The sequence below is a fragment of the Podarcis cretensis genome (assembly GCF_951804945.1).
Source record: "Podarcis cretensis genome assembly, chromosome: 7".
In the NCBI taxonomy this organism is placed as follows: Eukaryota; Metazoa; Chordata; class Lepidosauria; order Squamata; family Lacertidae; genus Podarcis; species Podarcis cretensis.
The window spans coordinates 55579698-55601693 of record NC_137176.1 but is presented as its reverse complement, the minus strand read 5'-3'; the positions used below and the strand labels follow the sequence as shown (position 1 = coordinate 55601693).

At 42.6% G+C, this 21996-nt stretch overlaps 1 protein-coding gene across 3 annotated transcripts in view; it reads left to right on the top strand.

Moving 5' to 3' along the window:
- The window catches only part of SDR16C5 (short chain dehydrogenase/reductase family 16C member 5), a 37431-nt gene extending 15731 nt beyond the window's left edge, over positions 1 to 21700 (top strand). Inside the window, exons 1-7 of one of the 3 annotated variants that reach the window (XM_079984670.1) lie at positions 4951 to 5085; positions 7353 to 7701; positions 9517 to 9648; positions 13762 to 13861; positions 15328 to 15472; positions 17240 to 17365; positions 21209 to 21700. In XM_079984670.1, coding sequence (XP_079840796.1) covers positions 7381 to 7701; positions 9517 to 9648; positions 13762 to 13861; positions 15328 to 15472; positions 17240 to 17365; positions 21209 to 21320 — 936 coding nt within the window. In that variant the 5' untranslated portion in view covers positions 4951 to 5085; positions 7353 to 7380 and the 3' untranslated portion in view covers positions 21321 to 21700. Of the gene's footprint in view, positions 1 to 4950; positions 5086 to 5405; positions 5561 to 7352; positions 7702 to 9516; positions 9649 to 13761; positions 13862 to 15327; positions 15473 to 17239; positions 17366 to 21208 lie in introns of those variants that run through there. The other 2 variants (XM_079984672.1, XM_079984671.1) reach the window with 2 other exon arrangements.
- Positions 21701 to 21996: the final 296 nt, after the last annotated feature.

Here is a 21996-nt window from a genome sequence, read left to right as displayed (position 1 = left end):
TAAACAACCCTACAAGGGACCCATGATATAAATCAAGACTGACCGTCACTATCCCCCCCCCCAAAAAAAAAAAATTTCTATGACATTATAAATAAAATGTTTAGTGGTAGTAGTAAATTAAGATCTAGTGCAGTTATTCTGTTCCATGTAGAACAAATGAGAACTGTTTTTTCCAGATGTGTAGAAAAATCTGTACATCCCCTTCCAAAACAACTAAGGTCCAGGAGAGATCATTTACCTTCAGATTGATAAATGAAACCAAAAGAGAGCAGTATCTCCAACAATCAGTGAAATCATGTCTGACCTTACACTTTGAACTTCTTTGAGGTCTCATTTCAACACACACTGTTCTCAGATTTAAGATCTAAACTTAGAATGCAGAAGTACTCAAAGTTTTTTCTAAATTGTTATTCGTTGTTGTTTTACACATTGGAGGTTGTGGGGGTTTTTTTATACATGTATAGGAGTATTCATAGTTTCTGTGAGAAACCTTCTGTGAGAAAGAATTTTTCCAGAATTCCCTACAAACTGTGATACACAGAGACAGAGGAAATAACCAAGGAAGGGAACGAAACTTATTGAAGTGCTATCTCTGTATTAAAACAAAATGTTCTGTGCAGCATGTATCAAAACCCACCTATATTGTTAGTTCTAGAAAGCTCGCTTATAGATTTTTTTTGAAGGGAGGGGGTTGGCAATGCTTTTTTTTTTTTCCTGTAATTTTATTACACCAAGTTGCTGTGAAGATGGAAAAAGATTGTGGCTTATTTCAGCATATTGAAAACTGGGACATCATATACTTACAATAAAAGATTTGATCCTCTAGTGAGGCTTTCCAGTATGAATCTTTGTTAGCAGTTAAAATCATATTCAGAAACATTTAATTGTCCTGAAGATACGAATGATTAACAATTCCATGGTTTATAACCTAATATTATAACTGCAGAAATAGCTAAACAAAAGCATTTTCTATATAAACTGACTTCTAGCACCCTCCAATGGATTATGGCAGTATAATAATTTGTTGAGGCGAAGCATAATTTGTCAAAATGTGTGTGTGTGTTTAAGCATCCTGTTACTAAGGCAGCCTTCACCAACGTGGTGCCATGCAGCTGTTTTGAACTACAATTCCCATCAGCCCCAGCAATGTTGGAAAGCTGTACTAAGGGATTCTGAATCGGAAATGAGCTCTATTTAAATCCTAAACTTTAGAAGAGAATCATTCTTAATATTGGATAGAAAAAGAAATGCAGAATACATACTTCCAATATCTATATAGCCCTGTACCGCAAGACAGCTCCATGTAATCTACATGCACTTCCACACAAACTAATGCAGATACATCCCAAATTCCACCCTTGCAAGGGCTTTTCTGAGAATGACTGAACTGGCTGGATAATCTTTTGATGGGAATCATCCCCCAGTCCCCTGCTGTGATCCAAACAAAATTCATCTCCACACTGCTATTAGCCTTAGCGAAAGGCTCCCATGGCTTTTCTGCTATGGGAGCTTCCTTGCCTGTGGCTAAAAAGGATGTTTTTTTGTTGACATGGTGGCCAGGGGAACAAAATGTAAACCTTCCCATGCACTACAGTCTTGTCAAAAATGGCCCTGTGTCTTTTGGTATTACAGTGGTACATCGGGTTAAGAACTTAATTCGTTCTGGAGGTCTGTTCTTAACCTGAAACTGTTCTTAACCTGAAGCACCACTTTAGCTAATGGGGCCTCCTACTGCCGCTGCACAGGCGGTGCACAATTTCTGTTCTCATCTTGAAGCAAAGTTCTTAACCCGAGGTAATATTTCTGGGTTAGCCGAGTCTGTAACCTGAAGCGTCTGTAACCCGAGGTACCACTGTACTTTCTAAGACGCTGACACAGTTGCTAATGAAACATTATTTGCAACATCTAGGTTGACCCTTACTTAAGTACAGGCCACACACACCCATTTACGCGCATTCAATATGTGCACAACTGCATACATGTGCATCAAACCGAACCTGGCAAGGGCCCCAAAATGTCACAGAACCGTCATAAAAGGGGCAGGTGTGGCAGGGACGGAACAGGGTGTTTGCAGGATTTTCCAATGATATTTCAAATATATGCAATTTTATTGATGCATGTGGTACCTCGGAATATAATCCCAGCATAAATGGGGGATTGCCTGGATAGGAAGCCATTTTCAAACGAATATCCAATAGCAACTTTTCATATGTCATTTGAATGCTTTTTAAAAATTGTTCTGTGAGACCTCCAGGTATAGGCCAGTATATAAATTAAATCAAATCAATAGATAGATAGAAGGGGAAAGTGAGTTCCAATCTAACATCAGAGGACTTGTTTCCTTTTGCTATTTGTGCAAAGATTTTTAATGCAGCTCAATAGTCTTTCAATATTATTTCACAAGATATTTGATTGTAATAAAACCCCAAATCAGTTTGTCATAGGGATATCACATTTTTCAAACAGCCAAACTGCTTTTTCCCCCTAAAAAAATAAATAAATTCCATGTCACATAAGCATATCTATTTATCTATCACTGCCACTGACCTTTCTCTCTTCCACTTATGGTAGGCAATCTCAGGATTGTGTCCACAACTCAAGATCCAAAGGGATGGTCAGGGGTAAATCTACTGGGATTTCTTTTTTCTTTGAACCTGTTTTTGAAACTCTCCTTAATTTCAGAAATGATTCAACACATGGCATGAGAATGTTAAGGAATGTTAATGTTAGTATTAAGGAATGTGAATGGGTTAAGTCCATTGGTAAGGAAAGAGTTGGCTCCTTCTGAGTCATTTCTGAGATGCTCCTGCCGGAATCTCCTGACTTCCTTATCAGTGTTTCCATGTATATCTGTGTATAATTTGGCTCAGATTATGGTGGTGGATCATAGCAGAACTGGGGAGTTATCTGATGCAAAGAGCTTGTCTGAGAAGAAAACTTGCAGACAGGGTGGATTTGATTTAAATCACTAGTCAGTAAGACTTGATTTAAATTACTAGTCAGTAAGACTTGATTTAAATCACTAGTCAGTAAGACTTGATTTAAATCATTTTTTTTACAGAAAGACTCATTCTTGCTGGTATAATCTTAATATTTACAACCAGATGAAGGTTTCATTTTTGGAATGATAAATTTTCAGAGTAGTTTTTACAGTTATATCAAAAATTACTGATTTGATTATACTATTAGAAATACATAGACAGATAATTATGAAATTATTGTGAGGTTTAATAAGTTAACTGTTTATATTTGGACAACTTTTCTGCTATACTTTATTGGAAGGAGAAAAATAATCATTTCCTTAATAACAATTTAAACAATTTATTTAATTAAAACAATAACATTATAGCATATGTATCCATGTTTGTTAACTGATGTGGTTAAATGTTTTTTTAAAAAAAAAACTTAGACTGAGTTTTAGCACACATGAAAAACTTAAAACAAATCTTTATTTCCTGATGAATAGCCTTTGGACTCTAATGTAACTTAAATAGAAAGCTATCTTTAGAAAGATTTTTCCTCCAAAAGCATTTTATTTTAAAAATCCAATTTAAAATTTAAAAATCCAATTTTTAAATTATTATTTTTAAAAATCATTTATTTTTATCCACCTTGCTTGGAGAACTGACAGACTTCAGGACAAGAGAGCTCCAATCTGTTGCAGGGCTCTATGCAAACGGACTTGGAACTTGCATGTGGACTTTGTTCAACAAGGACTTTGGAGTACAGAAAGCCCCTGTGGGACCAAAGAGAGAAAAGCCTTCATGTAACCTGTATTATCATGTGTAAATACAGAGTGTGTGTTTTGTCCATGCCAAGTAAAATAACTCTGCTTAAAAACAATTGTTTCATGTTGGTGATCTTAATTACTTTGCTGACGCTTCTGTTGCGCACACAGATACATATCAGGGAACACATATCATCTTGAGCACATAAAAGCACATGAAACCAGTTGCATTGGCTCCTGGCTATTTTCTTTTCAAATTATGCCCAGCTTTTTCCAGCACTGCAGCTGTCACTGCCATTGTGGCACAGCAGCATCAGCCAATGCATTCTTTGGAGACTAGATCTGCTGCCCCTGTGAATCCTCACTTTGCCTCATGGGTGGGCCAGCCCTGTCCCACAGGCATCTGGGTGGCCACTGTGAGAACAGGATGCTGAACTAGATGGGCAACCAGTCGTGACCAACTCGGGGGTTGCGGCGCTCATCTTGCTTGATTGGCCGAGGGAGCCGACGTACAGCTTCCAGGTCATGTGGCCAGCATGACTAAGCCACTTCTGGAGAACCAGAGCAGCACTCGGAAACGCCATTTACCTTCCTGCTGGAGTGGTACCTATTTATCTACTTTCACGTGCTTTCGAACTGCTAGGTTGGCAGGAGCTGGGACTGAGCAACGGGAGCTCACCCTGTCGTGGGGATTCGAACCGGTGACCTTCTGATCCAAGTCCTAGGCTCTGTGGTTTAATCCACAGCGCCACCCGCGTCCCTTTGGATTCACTTACTTAGCTCAAAATGTAACTTCAAAACTTTGAATACCACCCCAGCAATTTAGCTCTATGAGCGCTGGGCTCAATGCATGCTGGCAAAGCCTCACTCCTGTCAGCAATTGTGCTGCAGCATTACGGCGTTCCAGACTAGCTGCAGCATCCAGACCAAGGGCAAGGGAAGCCCCGCATAGAGCGCATTGCTGCAACCCAGCCGACCCTCTGCTCCTAAGTTTGCATGTGTAGAGTCTGAGGTTTCTTCTTCACAAGTGACAAAATACGGGAGAAGTTGTAGCCAAGGTGTAGGGAGGCGGCACAGTAGCCGCGCCGGCTCACGCGGCCTCCTCGGAGGTAGCTGAGATTAGCCGGTAGCCGACTAAGGAGGGCGGAGGCGGAGGCTGCAACTGCTCACACAGCCCAGGAAATCGCTGCCTCTTTAACAACCGCGGCCCTTGGCCGGAGGGGAGGAGACGGGAGCGGCGGCGGGGGAGTGGGTGGGACCTTCCCGGGGCGCGTGCGCTGGCCAAGTGCTTTATAGCTCGGGACTGCAGCTTGTTGTGGGGCGAGGTCGTCTCCGCAGCCGGAGGAGCGTCGCCTGCGGTAAGGCGAGAGGCTTCAGGCAGGCGCGCGCGCGCGGCTCGGGCGACTGGCTGGCTGGGGGAGAGAGAGAGAACACGGGCAGAACTTGGCCCCTGACGCGTTTGGCCACTAGCGGCACAGGGAGGAGCGCCGCCTCGGGGGTCCTTCTGGCTGACCGGGGCCGCGGAGGGGTGGCTGGGGAAATGCGATGCTTGGACGAAGGTCCCCCTGCTGGGCTTCAGCGCGCGCTGTAGGCCGGGGACTTGGACGGCCCTCGGGCAGCTCTTGGAAGCGCCGGCTCTCTTGACGTCACCGCTTCCTCGTCGCCGAAGCGCAGCTGCGCTCGGCCGAAATGGTGGCAAAACGGGTCCTGGCGTTGCTGCGGTTCCGGAAAGGGTGGCAGCGGGGGAACTCCTCTCCGTAGGATGCAAACCGACTTGCATGACAGCTAGTCGCGAGCACCTCCGTGAGGCCGAATTCTAGAGCAGACGTCAAGGTGGACGTTTCGTAACGTCCCTATCATCTTCTTTCTTCTTCTTTGGCGATCACTCGTAGCTGAGTAAGATTGTCTGTGAGTAGCTGGAAGCTATATCATGTAGTGTCAGTTTCTCAGCTTTTGTCATATTGTAGACAGCAACAATGACCAAAACATTCTTCTAAGATCTCACACCCAAAAAACTGTGTGTACGATTGCACTTGCTCAAGTTTCTTGAGTTGATCAAAAGTGCATAATTTTGACTGGATTGAACCAAGTTGGTCCCTCCAGAAAGCATGAGTAGTAAACCAAATAACACCCATGATTTATACATGGTGGTAGATTGCAAAGATTCAAATGGATTTCTGTAAAACACACCCACGTCTTTGTCACTCTACTGTGTCTCTAAAAGTAGCAGAACTTGAAAAGCCGTTTTGCAGTCTGAGGAAAAGTGAGAAGGTTCTTGTAATAATTGAGACAGCAGGCAGTATATCAGTAAACATTTAGGCAGCTTGGAAGCACTTACTGCTGAAACCCAGGACATTTTAATTTGTGGTTAGTAGATGTATTCAGGGCTACATGAGCACACATTAAATTGAGGCCAAGATGCATGAGCCTCTGGCTGGCCATATCTTGCAAGCTAATCCAAATATAATTAAGTGAAAGAATGAAAGAATATACAGTAGACCCTCTGGATATGGATTTCATTCATTCTGGGGGTCCATGCGCACCCTGCAAAATCTGTAAGCAGAGGCACCGCTTCTGCACACGCGTGCAGCATGCAGAGCACTTCTGCCCATGAGAAAGCAGCAAAACCTGGAAAAAATACTTCCAGGTTTGCCGCTTTCGCAACCCGAAGATTACGTCTCCAGAGAGGTACGTAACCCAAGAGTCCACTGTAATGAAAGAAGACTGGATCAAAAACTAGAGCTGCTGAGTTGCTAATCTGTTCATGGTCAGTTATCAAAAGATATATTAATGGACATAATTCTGTTGACCTTTTGGAGATGCTTTGTGGTGGGAAGTTTAACTTGGATCCATGGGCATAGCCAGGATTTTTGTTGGGAAGGGCAGGGCTTTTGTTTCGGGGGGTGCAGAACAGAAGTGATTGGTAAGTTAGTTAAGTATTTCTATTGTTTTACTTGATCTAGGGGGGCAGCTGCGCCCCCTTGGCTACGCCCATGCTTGAATCCTTTTTGGGTTCTTTGATCTGTGTTGCTCAAATCCTTATGTGGCCCCCTTCAGTCATAAGGGCTAAAAATTTGCTGTTAAAAACTGAAGGCACAGGCTTTCTGCCACTTAGTTTATTAGATCTTGTGTTTGTGCAGTTTGCAATGCAGTTCTTATTAAGAACAGCAGATCACAATCCTCTGTGTTCCTGGAACCTAGGGCTACCACCTCTCTTTTCCCAAGCTTTTAAAAACTGCATGACAGTCAGAAAAACAGCAGCTTCAGCTTTTCTCTACTTTTCTGTGCTGGGAAAAGTATTGGTTGCTGACATTGCTACCTCTTCAAGCAGTATTGCTGTCCATCACACTCTCACTTATGTCCTGCCTTCTGCTGTTCCTGCCAACAACAACTTCTGCTCCTGTGGTTTTGTGTTAGCCTACCGCATTGCACAGTGTGCTGATTTCCTCAGTTTCCTCTCTTTTCCTTAGGTCCCTGTTTTCTTTAGGCACTCTTTTCCTACATTTGTATTCCTGATGATCATGAATGTTTCAATTTACTTCTTTTCCAGCTTTCCTAGACAGCACACACAAAAACTTGACATTTATTCAATTGAATCTAACTCATCTTTTTAATCATTGAACAGCTAGTTTGAAATATATATATTGTCCAAGATGAACTTCTTCCTGGAAACACTCAGAGTCATTGGACTGTCAGTATATTTTACACTGGAGAGTTTCGTCTTATTATTCATCCCTGTGCGGAAGAAGAATGTGACTGGTGAAATAGTGCTTATCACGGGAGCTGGAAGCGGAATCGGAAGGCTGATGGCTCTGAAGTTTGCTCGTCTTGGAGCTACATTGGTACTCTGGGATATCAGTGTAGAAGGCAACAAAGAGACAGCCAGACTGGCAAGGAAAAATGGAGCTGCGAGAGTGCACAACTACACTTGTGACTGTAGCAAAAGGCAGGAGGTCTATCAAGTAGCAGATCAGGTAACTTTGTTTTGCAAGTGGAGTTTTATTTTGCATAACGTTTTATCTAGTCCTCAGTTTCACATATGCTCTTGTGGCATGTTCATGTGTTACAAGATACAACCATAAACACAGCTTCACTGTGCTTAGCTGCATTTGTATGAAGCCACCATATCAACCTGATACTACCAGCTGTTTGGTTTATTCTTCATAGCTGCTCCAACTATTCACTACTTCAGTCCTTTGAAAGAGTTGGAACAGCTTAATAGTGACCCTGAAGGTAAACAGTAATGAGGCAAACCAGAACAAACGTACCTTCATTCAAAATTACATTTGGTTGTTGTTGGTTTTTTAAATATTTAATACATCATAATGCAACCAATGTTTTGATCTCTTGGGTGTAATAATCACCCGTGTGGTATAGGAGTTGCTGCTATTAGACACCTTCTCTCGCCACAGGCAACTCAAGGCTTCTGTTACATTTGTTGTGGATATTCTACATCCATAGGGTGAATTACTGTTTTTCCAATTCCATGACTGCTTCATATTTAGAACTATTAACCACACTGATTAGCATCATTCCATTGGGAGGTCCTTGCCCCATCTGGGGATTACATAGAAACACATAAACAAGCATTTACAGGTGAAGAGAGAGAGAGAGAGAGAGCTCTTCAAGGAATGTGTGGGAGAGATTGGCCTTGTTGCTTTTTCAAGAGTGCTAATGGGATTGTTTTTTATTTCACACACCCTGATGAATAATCAAAAGTGAGAAGTTGCCCACATCAATTTCTCTGCTTTGGATATGTATGCACAGGGCCAGAACGTCTCGTATCCTGGGGTTTAATCTGAGAGCAGCTTTTTAATCTCCAGTAGAAGTATGTTGCTTCATGAGCTACCTGAACCTCTCAGTGGAAGCATCAAGGATAGGCAATTTTACAGTGCAGTTCTATATACATAGGCACAAACTATATGGGGCCCTGTTCCATTTGCCAGTATTTAAAGGGGAGATAAAAATTGTGTTGACTGTTTAGAGTTGAACCTTGTACATGGCCTAGACAAAGGGATTGTGCCCAGGAAGGCAGTCTAGACATTGTGCAATAAATAAATGTGTGGGAACTTCTGCATGCAAAGCCCATGCCCTCCCTAAGGGATGTCTCTTGAAACTGCAGTCATAAAAATGGTTTGCTTTGCTTTGCTTATGTTAACTGTGAAAGAATCCTTATAGATGTAGAATCCATTGTCACTCTGAAAGTCCACCAAAGTGGTTTGAGGGTACAATTTAAAGTGGAGAAATGGTAGCTGCGAATGTGTTTTCAGTGGACCCTTCTTTCCTCTCTCAATCCCCTGCTTTCTCTTTCTTGGGATCTGTGAAGTCAAAGGATGCCCTGCTAGGGGAAAGAGGAAGGGGGTGGGGTTTCAACATCCAGCTCTAGTTCAAACCACTGTCCAATACCAGTTCTTACAGTGACCCAAAATCTAGCTTTATTTTGCAAAATATTTACTTGAAACATGGTAAGACAGTTTTATACCTTAACATAAAGGAGCTATAGTGCTTCTAATTCTGAAGGGGTAGGAGTTTTTAATTGTAAGAAGCATTTCTTTCTGGCTTCTTTTTTTAAACAATATGTTAACTGGCAAAAATGGTTTAGAAAAACCAGCCCGAGAACACTGAGGCTGTTAAAAACTGTTAAACCAAGAGAACAACATCTTGACAATATGAAGAATCATGCAAATCCCTTTATATGCAGAGTCATTTACAGACATTGGTCCTCTCTTTTTAACTATTAAAATTTGTCATAGTTTGAAACATCCTCTGATAAGATGTTGTTGTCCTAGGTAAAAAAAGAAGTCGGTGATGTTAGCATCCTGATTAACAATGCTGGCATTGTGACGGGAAAGAAATTCTTGGACTCTCCAGACGCAATGATACAGAAGTCTATGGAAGTGAACACAATGGCACACTTCTGGGTAATAGCATTTGTGATTTAAAATTTGTGATTTAACTATGAAAGTATATTTGCACTTGGATTGGGCTTTGATTAATAAAACGCAGGCTTGCAGCTGTGTTAACAGATGCTCCATCCAGGTTTATCAGAATGTAAACTGAGCGCTCTCCTACGTAATACAGGCCTGCTAGATCAGGCCAAGGGCCCCTCTAGTCCAGCATCCTTTTCTCAATGGCCAACCAGATGCCTGCAAGCCTGACATGAGCAGTAGGCCATCTAGTTTAACAAGTCACCTGGACTAGAAGTCATTTTCTCTGTAAATGAAATCTGTGAGTTCAGAGGGAGGAAAAGCACCCTGATTAAATCCCATCTCCTTACAAAGGATTGGAGAGTAGCCACATCGATGGGATCCAGGGGATTTGGGAAAGTGCACATCTGACAGCCTAACCTCTGTCCCAAGTAACTGGTAGTCAATATGATTAAAGTTAGTAATGTTTAAACACATCTTACATGAGGGTAAACATGGCCTTGGCAAAGGGAAGTGCTGCCTCACTTTTTTTTAAAAAAGTATAGTTGATTTAGACTTCAAAAAAAAACCAAATGACTAAGTCCCTTGACCAAGGCTCCGGAGTAGATTTAGTCACAGTTTTAATAGAAAGCCCAGTTATGTCAGTTAAATATTCTATTGTTCTTGTCTAGCACTCGTCATGCTCTCCTGGTCACTCAGCACCATAGATATAATCATTTTGGATTGAAAACTGAGTTTAAAGAACAGGTAGCTGAGAATAGGAATAAATGGACAGTTTCTTTTTCTCAGTGGAGGGAGCTAAGCAGTGAGGGCACCTCAAGATATAGAGCAGACCAGTACTATTTAGCTTATTGCTTAATAATCTAGGGGATGAGCAGTAAGGTGGTCAGGCTTACACATGAAACAGTTGTTCACGACAATAAAGAACTAGGTGGAAGGGAAATAAAACATGATCAGGTGTCAGTATAAACTGCAGTTATCCACAGAAGCACTTGAGAAGGATGCCATAGCAACAGCCCCTCTTTGCCCTGGCAAGCATCCACTTCTTCCTCAGACAAGTGGATGAACTGATAAGGCTTGCTTGCATAGGCTTTTAATTATTGGCACAGAGTCTAAAGGTCTGGAGATGCAGGTAGCCAAGCACACTTGGGAGTGTGCAAATCTTTACCAAGCAGGGACTCAGGATCAAAGTGCACGTTCTATAAAAGCATGCTTAATGCTGCCCTGTGTAATTTGAAAGAACTTTGAAGGAAAAGTAGCCAAGTGGACAAGTAGAAATTCCTTAGAAGAGCAGCCAAGGCTGCCTTTTACTTGCTCTCACCCTCTGGGTGGTCCCAGTGGGCTTATCACTATACTGGCCCAAGAAGGGGAAAGGGGACGGGTGGAGCCTTTCAGAGAAAGAAAGCAAGAGAGTGACCAGAGGCAGTGGCGATCATTCACTTCCCTATTCTTTGCAGCTGAGAGAGAAGCAAGGAGTCTCCTCCCCCATCTTCCCACATGCCCCCTTACTGGGCGGTGGAGTGGGGCCCTGTCTGCTATGCTCAGGTGAGCAAGTAAGAGGAGGGTGTGCCTGATCTTTCCAGCGCTGACTCCCTATGCCTTGACACTGAAAGAGGAAGGATTAGAGAGCAGGTGAAGGCAGCTTCTTGTTATTTTTCTCTGGGCAGCACCATGCCCCCCTTCTTCTTTGCATGGCTCCCTCCCTGGAAGTGGCAGAGCTCAGTGGAGATAGGGCTGATGAGGAGGTAGGGTGTTTCAGGGGACACCCCTCCTTCTCCAATTCTTCTGGGAAAAGGAAACAGTGATTTGCTGTTTACTCTTTCTTAGTGTGCCTTTTCCCTCAAAAGTGACAGTTAAATATTCTATTGTTCTTGTCTAGCACTCGTCATGCTCTCCTGGTCACTTTTAAACATTTATTTTGAAATACTGAATAAAGGTATAACCAATGGGGCTGTTGCATATCATTGAGACCTGGGAGCACCTGTAGACCTCAAGCCTGATCAGACAGGGTGACTTTTTAATGTCAGGATGAAGACAGACACACATTCAAAAGTATGGTGGAACTTGCATTCCCTGCACCGTGGGGCATTTGTTTTTCAGGACATAGCATAGCACTAAAGAGATTGTTCCATTTCTGCTTGCTCAACAGTATAATGCCCTCTCTCTGTGTGCTGTTCTGAGGGTTCTCCCAACCCTCTGGAGCAGATATGGGAAGGGATGTGGGGTACACACAAGGGGAGGAGAAGGCCTAGGTTGCTAGCAGAAATCCTTGCACTGGCTCCCTCTAGCACAGCAATTTAGAGAATGTTGTTTTGGTGTTTTATTTTTACTGTAACTTTTAACATCAGTTTTCAAACCATGTACACCATGCTTGGAATGTCTCCCCATTTTCACACTTTGCTTCTGTCTTAACTACAGAAGAAATCAGAAGCTGGAATTTGTTCTGGGGGTATGATGCTATTGATTTTTTACTAGAAACTGGAAGAAGTTCTGATTTCAGTGGTGCAAACAAGTGCTTAAAAGGCCCAGTAGAATTGGTGAGCAATGGAAAATGGATGTAAGATGCATGTAGAGGAGTGATGCACTTCAACATGATGTTGTCTGAAAAGTGTTTTGTGTTTGCAAGTAATAGTAGAAATTAAAAGAGTTCTGTATAAAATCTGTATTTATTTATCCACTTGCTCTAATTAGAAATGGGGCTAGACTGTGGTAAGTTTTTCAGCAGAACAGTCTGTTTGTAAAAAAAATAAAAATCAGGCATCTAGTACTACTAGCAAGTTTTTTTGTTTTGGTTAAATGGTAAGTCTGTAGTTTAGATGTGAAACTTTTGAAGAAGAAAAATTTCTTGCAGTGTGAAATCCATAGACTAAACTAGGTGGTATTTCTGAGCATGAAATAACAAATAAACTTGCAGTATTTAGCTTCTTAGATTAGAAAAAAAGAGAAATAGTTAATCTAATAAAGGTAATGAAACTGAACAGCAGCAAAGACTGTCACTGCCAAAAACTAATGAACTACTAAAACTCCACATTTTAAAGATTGGATTACAAAATGTATGGCATGTTGTTCAAATGTCTACAGGGTTGGCGATAAGGAAGGTAAGCTTCCAATTCTATGGTAGTCTTCTGTTGAGCATTAGAAGAAGAGTTACAGTGTTGAAATAAGATAGTGGGCTTGCCAAGGTTAAGTAAGGGTTATGTTCCAGGGGTGCAAAGCCAAAACCACATAATCAGCAATCTCTGGAACCACCGCCACCACCCCACAAGATGGAGGCCTGATATTGTTGTAGGAGATGTGAGGACTTTGGCAGCATCCTGGAGCCCTCACACCTCATTCTCCGTACACTGGTGCCTCACTTACCCGGCTTTGGGGATGAGGTGTCACACTGCCAGAGCCCTTGTGCTACCTTCTGAAAGCCCAGTAAGCAAGGAAAATCCACTGGGTGGGGGAAATAAATAAGTGGATAGTGGGGAATGGCAAGTTTCCCACGTTCTCCTTTTTTTATTATTATTCCCTACCCTTGCGAAGCTGTGGATATAGGAAAGTAGCATAAGTTTACTGTACGGTGCGGTGCGCAACCCAAAAACGCGCAACGTGAAGCGTCTGTAACCCGAGGTGTGACTGTACTATGAAATGTAAACCACTATGAGGATGAGGAGGATGATGATGATGAAAAGAGTAGAACATCTTGCCTTTTCCCACATAAATGCTATTTCTATAAACATTGACCCTGTACGGCCTACAGGAATAGCCTCTCCTCCAGCATGCAACATGCCTCTCGATAATTTTCAATAAGATGGCTGATAAAAACTCACTGCATGGATAATTTATTGCTTTTGCTACCTGTTTCGTTTGTAATTTGTTGTTAATGTTATCACCCTGGGACTCTTGAGTGAAAAGCTGATTGTAGATGCCTCAAGTAAATAAGACGTAGTACTAACTGATGCTAAAGTAGCAACAGCAGAAGTCCTGTGCCCAAGATCGCCCAGGAAGGTCCTGGCTGGGGTGAAATTGTTAGAGGGAGTTTGTTCACTACGCTAGCACATGGATCCTTGTATATTTATTTGTTATCGTATGATTGGTTATCTTTGTTTGTTTGTTCTCTAGACCGCCAAAGCATTTGTTCCAGCCATGGTAGCTTCTAATCATGGACATGTGGTAACTATTTCAAGTGCAGCTGGCTTAGTTGGCGTTACAGGACTGGCAGGTTAGTACACATCAGATGCACCGATGAACAAACAAAATACACAAACCACAGATCCTTTCATCTCTGTTAGACGTGTGGTCCAGCAGGTGGATAAACAGGGGCTTCTCTGATGTAGAAATAGAAGTCTCACACAGCTATATGGAAGCAATTGGGGATAGCCAAGAATGAGCTGCTCTTGTAGATGACACCAGTAATGATAGATTAGATTGTAGGTGCAGAGAAGTTGGTAGCAGAAGCAGTTTCATTAAACATTCCTGCTAAGGCTAGCATGCCAGGTTATAGGTGCAGATAGGCCTCTGAACACTGAGTCTTCAGATTAATTGTCGTATGTTAGCGTTAAGCTATGATGGGTAGCTTTGGCAGGAATAGAAGTTAACTGGGAGGTGGGAACCAACAAAGGAAATACTTTTCCAAAAAAGGACAAGGAAGAGTGTAACTCAGAGGATGGGGAACATGTTGCTCCCCTGATGTTAACTCCCATCTGCTCCACCCAGCATAGCTAATGGTCAAGAATGATGGGGAGCTGCAGTCCAGCAACGTCTGTCAGACCACAGGTTCCCCTATCCCCTAAATGCGTGCACTGACAAGGCTGCAGTAAATAACTGAGGAATGTGCTTGCAGTCTGAAGAAAGCTAGAAGCTTCTGAATGATGATTGTGGAGAAATGTTAGAACATTACAAATAATCATTGCCAGCACCTGTGCTGTTGCTTGTGCATTGGGCCATAGATGCTTGTGCGGGAAAGGATCTTGCATAGAGAAAATGGTGTACAGTCATACCTCAGGTTACAGGTGCTTCAGGTTGCCTTTTTTCAGGTTACAGACTGCCGAAACCTGGAAGTAGCGGAACAGGTTACTTCCGGGTTTCGGCGGTCACGCATGCGCAGAAGCACCGAATTGTGCTTTGCGCATGCGCAGAAGTGCCAAATTGCAACCCACATGTGCACAGACACGCAGCTGCAGGTTGCGAACGCCGCGGGTTGCGAACATGCATCCCGCACGGATCACGTTCGCAACCCGAGCGTCCACTGTACATGCAAGCGATGAGCCAATCAATGGCACAGGTGGCTTTCAATGTGTTCATAATTTTCAAATTCATTCCCAGTAATCTCTGTGTTTGTCCTAGTTCTGTAGAAAGTTCTGTAGAAAATCAGACTTAAACCAGGGAGCCCTGAGTTCATATCCTTACTTAGCCATGAATCATGTGTCATGTGTCACTGGGCTAGTCAATCTCTGTTGATGTAACCACCCTCATAGAGTTGTTCTGAGTTCATTCGACATTACTCTCTAATCCGTTGTTGTTTTTAAATACCACCTATAATTGCATGAGACTGTTGAAACCATTAAACCAGGATTGCCAACTATTTTGCATGTAGGCCATGTCACAAAAGATCCTGTCTTTAATACCTTGCTTTACTCAGATATTGTCCTGCTGCAATGTTTCTAGATCTTTCCTCTCGTTTCACAGATTACTGTGCAAGTAAATTTGCAGTAGTTGGCTTCGCTGAGTCTCTAGCTATAGAGATGTTGGCAATGGGAAAGACTGGTGTTAAATCCACAATTGTCTGTCCATTTTTCATAAACACGGGAATGTTTGATGGCTGTCAAACCAAGTGAGTTAACTGTTTATATATTTGTGTCCATAAAATGTTAAAATAATTGTATAAGAGAAATGGTGAAGATTGAGTGAAACATAACCTAAGGCCTTGGAGAACCGCTGTCATTTAGAGTAGACAACAAGGGGCCCCAAAAAATAATCTTTCCTATTATAAGGCTGCTTCCTGGGTTCCTGTATGCTCAAATCTGCATGATATACATAAATTAAACAGCAGGTTTGCCATAGTAGCATATATGCGCTGAGAGAAGTGGCACTTCTTGAATTTGTGCCTATTGTGTCACTCTGCATTTGACGGATAACTGTTGAGGATGGCATTTTATTTATTAAGTTTCTATCCAACCCTACCTTCCAGGGCAGTACACAGCAAAACAATAAAATAATATAAACAATATGCAATATAAAAGTATACTACAGTCGTACCTTGAAAGTTGAACGGAATCCATTCCGGAAGTCTGTTCGACTTCCAAAACATTCAGAAACCAAAGTGCGGCTTCTGATTGGCTGCAGGAAGCTCCTGCAGCCAATCGGAAGCCACGGTAGCCCCATCGGACATTCGGCTTCCAAAAATAGTTCGCAAACCAGAATAGGTTTGCAGCGTTAGGGAGCCAAAACGTTCAAGAACTAAACTGTTCAAAAACCAAGGTAGGACTGTATTTAAAACCATTTAAACTATTTAAACTATTAAACAACTTTTAAACATTTAAACAAGAGGGATAGCTCTGTTGATAGAGCATGAGACTCTTAATCTCAGGGTCATGAGTTTGAGCCCCACAGTGGGCAAAAAAAATCCTTCATTGCAGGGGGTTGAATTAGATGACGCTTGTGGTCCCTTCCAACTTTACACTCCTGTGGTTCTATATCTAAAAATGTGCAGCCTAGAAGATCCTCCTGTCTCCGGAGGTGGGCCAATCTAACTGTTCCCCCCTCCTCTACAGTGAGGATCAATCACAGGCAATCCAGACTTCACCACAGAATGATCTGTTCATGACGGCAGCGTGATTATCTCGATCTCTCCCCCCACCCCCCGTCTCTCACACAATCACTAGTTATTTCCCAGTATCCTCTGTAGCAAATACCAGATCTAGGGTATGACCTGCAATGTGTGTCAGCTGTTCAAAGTGTTGACCTGATGGTCATGGCAGCCATGAAGTCCTGAGTGGACCCCAGCATGGATATTGAAGAGACCCAAGACTCGTGTCCTGGGATTCTTTAACACCATACTGTCTCCACCAGCTCGGTCCTGAAGATGGTTGGGCAGTGGGGTGGATGGGAGCACCCACAAGATCCCTGTCCTGCCTCTGTAGCCCAACATCATGTACAAACCCAGATCCCAGATGAACTGGCCTCCTGGCCAAGTTGTGGGTTTTTTTGTGGGCTGACCCGATGTTTCAAAACAATACCATCAGATAGGACAGATCAACTTGGCTACTGGGGAGTGATTAAGAAGGGGCTATATTCATCGAGTCTCCCACTCTCTTCTATGCGGATATGGTTTTTCTCCACCTGTATACAGTCTCAACCCTCACTCCAAATGACAGAGGTCTTCAGATGACAGGTCTTCTCAAATATTTGCCCTGAAAAAAATGCCCTTTGAAAGTAATAAAGGGAAATCATATTGAAGAAAGAATAAATGATTTTCCCCCTGTTCGGAATGGTGCTGTACTAGGCAGCAGTCTTCATATCTGAAACTCATTGGCACAGGTGATAACTGTGGGGAACTCCTGACCATTAAGAAGTTCTCTTACCTGCTTTATCTCTTCAGGTGGCCACGGTTCCTGCCTGTTATGGAGCCAGACTATGCAGCTGAAAGAATTATCTCTGGTATTCTGCGAAATCAGGTGTATGTCTACATCCCGCGTAGCATAACCCTTTTGGTTGCAATGAAAGGGTAAGAATGTCATTTTCCTTTTGCATCTATTTTTCGTACATTTCTTTCTTGCTCTGAAGCCTGGCAGCAGGCAAGAGAACTGTTAGGGCATAAAAATATTTAAAATATTAGCAGATTGAAAAGGGTCTTCACAGTGATGTGGGGAAATCTAAGCACTGTGTTTAGAAGCAAATGAATGCCAGGATCTCCCAGTTCTTTCAGAGAGTTTTTGGTATATTCATTTCTCTATTGTTCCAAATCTCCAATCTCTGGTCACACCTGGGGCAGTAAGTTCTATTGTCTTGTTAAAGGTAAAGGTAAAGGTACCCCTGCCCGTACGGGCCAGTCTTGACAGACTCTGGGGTTGTGCGCCCATCTCACTCAAGAGGCCAGGGGCCAGCGCTGTCCGGAGACACTTCCGGGTCACGTGGCCAGCGTGACATCGCTGCTCTGGCCAGAGCCAGAGCCAGAGCCACACACGGAAACGCCGTTTACCTTCCCGCTGGTAAGCGGTCCCTATTTATCTACTTGCACCCGGAGGTGCTTTTGAACTGCTAGGTTGGCAGGCGCTGGGACCGAGCAGTGGGAGCGCACCCCGCTGCAGGGATTCGAACCACCGACCTTTCGATCGGCAAGCCCTAGGCGCTGAGGCTTTAACCCACAGCGCCACCTGCGTCCCATATTGTCTTGTTAACGACCCACAATGGCTTTCTTAGGTGTTATGTACTAAAGTTCTCACCGTGGGCCAGCAGGGGGATACTGTAGATAGTTCAGGTCCACATATGCAAATAAGGGATCGAAAGTGATGTTCAGTGATTGGATAGTTACAGAAAATGGTTACTGTTGCATTCTAGTGGAGCTCTATATAAGCAGGCTGGCTGAACCCTTCAGTTCAGTCCTGTTCTGGCCTGTGAATAAACAAGAGCTGTTTGAAGAATCGCTGTGTCGTCTGATATGTTCACCCACAACTTAACATTAAGGGCCCTAGTTTGGCCAGGCTACCAAGGAATTCCTTTCACAGTTTAGATTCTCCCCTTGTATTACAAATAACCCAAAATCCTAACGCTTATTAATTTCAGTGTTTAGGGGGAAACCCGCCCTCCCCCAGTTTTGTAACAGTATGATGCAGCTGCTTCGGACAGCAAGGTGACTTGGGACAGATATGGGTGGAAATGACTTACTTTCACAAGAATTTGGTTTCAAAACAGGAGTTTTGAACAAGTGTCAGTAGAAATCTAAAAGAAAGGCAGGTGTTAAAGCAAAAACTTGTCTGGCAATTTATACACTTAAAATCTTGGTGTGACAAACTACCTTCCCTGGCCTTGTCCACAGGCCCCAAAGAAGGCAGGAGGAGTGACTTCAGGACCAAGCTATATAAAAATGATTAGGACTCCAAACACTTTACTCAGTAGATGTGGAAGACGTCAGTTTGCTTGGGAAAGCTGCAGGGACAGTTAACGCAACCCGCATTCCCCATGCTTTGCTAGGTAAAGGGAACCATTAGGTCCAGTTGTGGCCGACTCTAGGGTTGCAGCGCTCATCTTGCTTTATTGGCCGAGGGAGCTGGCGTACAGCTTCCGGGTCATGTGGCCAGCATGACTAAGCCGCTTCTGGCGAACCAAAGCAGCGCAGGGAAATGCCGTTTACCTCCCCGCCGGAGTGGTACCTATTTATCTATTTGCACTTTGACGTGCTTTTGAACTGCTAGATGGGCAGGAGCAGGGACCGAGCAAGGGGAGTTCACCCCGTCACGGGGATTTGAACTGCCAACCTTCTGATCGGCAAGTCCTAGGCTCTGTGGTTTAACCCACAGCGCCACATCAGTCTCTAAATCCTCTGTCTTTCCTAACAATGCTGTGTGACCTTGAAGGGGGTGGGATGATGCATAGGTGTCTGAATCCTTTTTCCCCCTTGTGAGAATGTAAGCAACTTGAGTTGGGGAGGACCTTAAGTTCTAGAAAAGCAGGATGGGGAGAAGCATGCTAGATAGACCACATGGTCTGGCAGCTTCCTGCTGCAAGTGAATACCTCTGGATTGTGAAATGTTGCACTGAATTTATTATCTGGAAAAGATTCAAGTGCCTTTTGTGGGAGGGGAAGAAAATATGCAGGTACTGACATGAGATCAATGTAAGGAATAGAAAAGTATTATTATTATTATTATTATTATTATTATTATTATTATTATTATTGCTGCATTATTTTTACATATGTCTGAATGCCTGTTTCCTGTAGGATTCCTGTCTCTTCAAAATCACACAACTTTTAGAAATGAGCAGGAGAAGCAGCCTTTATTTCTTTTTATATATTTGTTTAGAAGCATTTCTAAACTACTCAGTATTTTAAAATGCCTGAGTGGTACACAAAAATACCAACATAAAAATGATAAGACTCCTAGAAACAGAGCTATGACATAAAAAACAGGATTTCATTAGTAAACAAATACATAAGCAGAGGAAATTATCTGTTGAATAAATATCCTGATACAATTACTTTGCCCTATTAAAATTAACTCACTCTGCAGACAGAATAAATATGCTTCTGTCCTTAATTTTTGACAGTTATGCTTCTCATAATAACTGCTTTATATCCCTGGAAGAGAGAAATAGATGTCTGTATTATTACTTTTCCCACAAGGTGTAACAGGACCTTTCGATCTATGGGCAGGAGCTAGATCAAGGGAGTTGTGTGGAGGTGATGAGCTAAATGCATGGCATTTGAGTAAAATATACTATTTCAGGAACTCTAATCTTCTATGCCACGTGTGTTTTGGTCCTGAGGTGCAAAAAAAGGGAGACATGATAAATAAGGGCTGTATAAAATGAACAGCAGAGGGAGAAGTTAGGTCAGGGGTTAGCAAATTTTTTCAGCAGAGGGCTGGTCCACTGTTCCTCAGACCTTGTGGGGCCAGAGTATATTTTGAAGGGAAAAAATGAATGAATTCCTATGCCCCACAAATAACCCAGAGATGCATTTTAAATAAAAGGACACATTCCACTCATCCTCGGGCCGGATTTAGAAGGCGTTTGGGCTGGATCTGGCCCCTGGGCCTTAGTTTGCCTACCCATAAGCTAGGTAGTTCTTATGGTTTGTGGAGGGTGTGGTTGTGGAAGAGAAATGTGTGACAGGTACAGCTTGCTTTCTTTTTCCTGCTTCTGGACGCCCAGGGCAGCTGTAGCCAAGAAAGCCTTTGGCTCACTCTGGTTGGTGATTTCTCTGCACCTTAGTCTGGGACGATCTTACTTAGCCCCAGTAACATGTGTCTTGGTTACATCAGGATCGGATTAACATGACAGTGATGCCTTTGAAGCATCTCCAGAAAGTGTTGAGAATGCAGCAGCCAGGGTTTTCAGAGCATATTGTTGCCCTTCCTGAACACCTGCACTGATTACTGTTAAGTTTCCAAGGAGCATTCGGATGTGCTGGTTATTAAGCCCTACATGACAGGGGTCCAGGATACTTAAGAGACTGCCATGCCACCCTGCCTGTGCTCTGTTGGGAAAGTTCTTCAGGCCCTGCACAGGCTGGTACACACATGAAAGGCTGAGGGCATGTCTTAGAAGGCCCTCTGCTCCCTCAACTTATTTTGGCTCATCTGGTTCCAGATGGTTTTGTGTTGTTATTATTAACCTGTCCAGGTTATGTATGGATGCTTGCCTTTTTAATCATCTACCTTTTGATTTTCCAGTTCTGTGGCATGTCTGTGTGTTTTTAGTTTGCTTTAATGAACTTTTTGTTGGACACCTTGAGCATTATGTGCAAGTGGAAAGGTGGGAAAGGAAATAAAACAATGGTGCCAAAGCAGAAGAGAATCTCAAAGTTTGACACTCATCATGCCTGTGTTCGTTCTTTCTTTTTCCCCAGTTTAATACCTACAAAACTTGGTATGCTTCTCGGAGACTATATGGGGTATTTCCATTTTATGGAGACATTCACAGGTCGTGCAAATAAGATTGAAGACAATAAATCTCAGTAAACAGCAACAAAAATTCCAACTTTGACTTGCCTCCTGAGTGTCAGACATGTGGAACTCCTATAATGCCAATACTTAATGTATGTGCCTGAAACATCAAAGATAGCATGACTTGTTAGTAAGAAATAAAATTATTTTTGAACTAAATTTCACTGATGGTGGAATATGAATGATTTTTAATTACAACTCTTTTTAGAACTGCTGCTATGTCGTTGTATGTAGCTTGTGAATTAAGTGATTTTTATTGCAATAAAATATTAAATCTTAGAACAAATTTGTATATATTAAGGCTTTTTGAGCTTTACTTTTTCATGTACAAATTAAACAGCAGCAATAATTTTAAAAACTGTTTTTCTTAATAAATGATTTCTCTAACTCCTGAACTCATATTTATCCTGTGTATTTTTGTGTGTCTGGCCTAACACTTTTAATATGGGTGAAATGGGAAGAACAGTAATTTTGGTAACAGAATAGTGTAATATTGATGTACCCATTTGTGTATCGAATTTTGTCTTCCAGCTTTGTGAGGTTCAGTTGGCAGGAGCCACTTAGTGAGCTTCGTGATGAAGAAGAACTTTATCTTGAGCCTTCTGTGAACCAACTCTCCTCTCTGCCCATTACATACAGGCAGAGACCATTTAGCACACGTCCAAGTGACATGTGACCACCAATGTGTGGG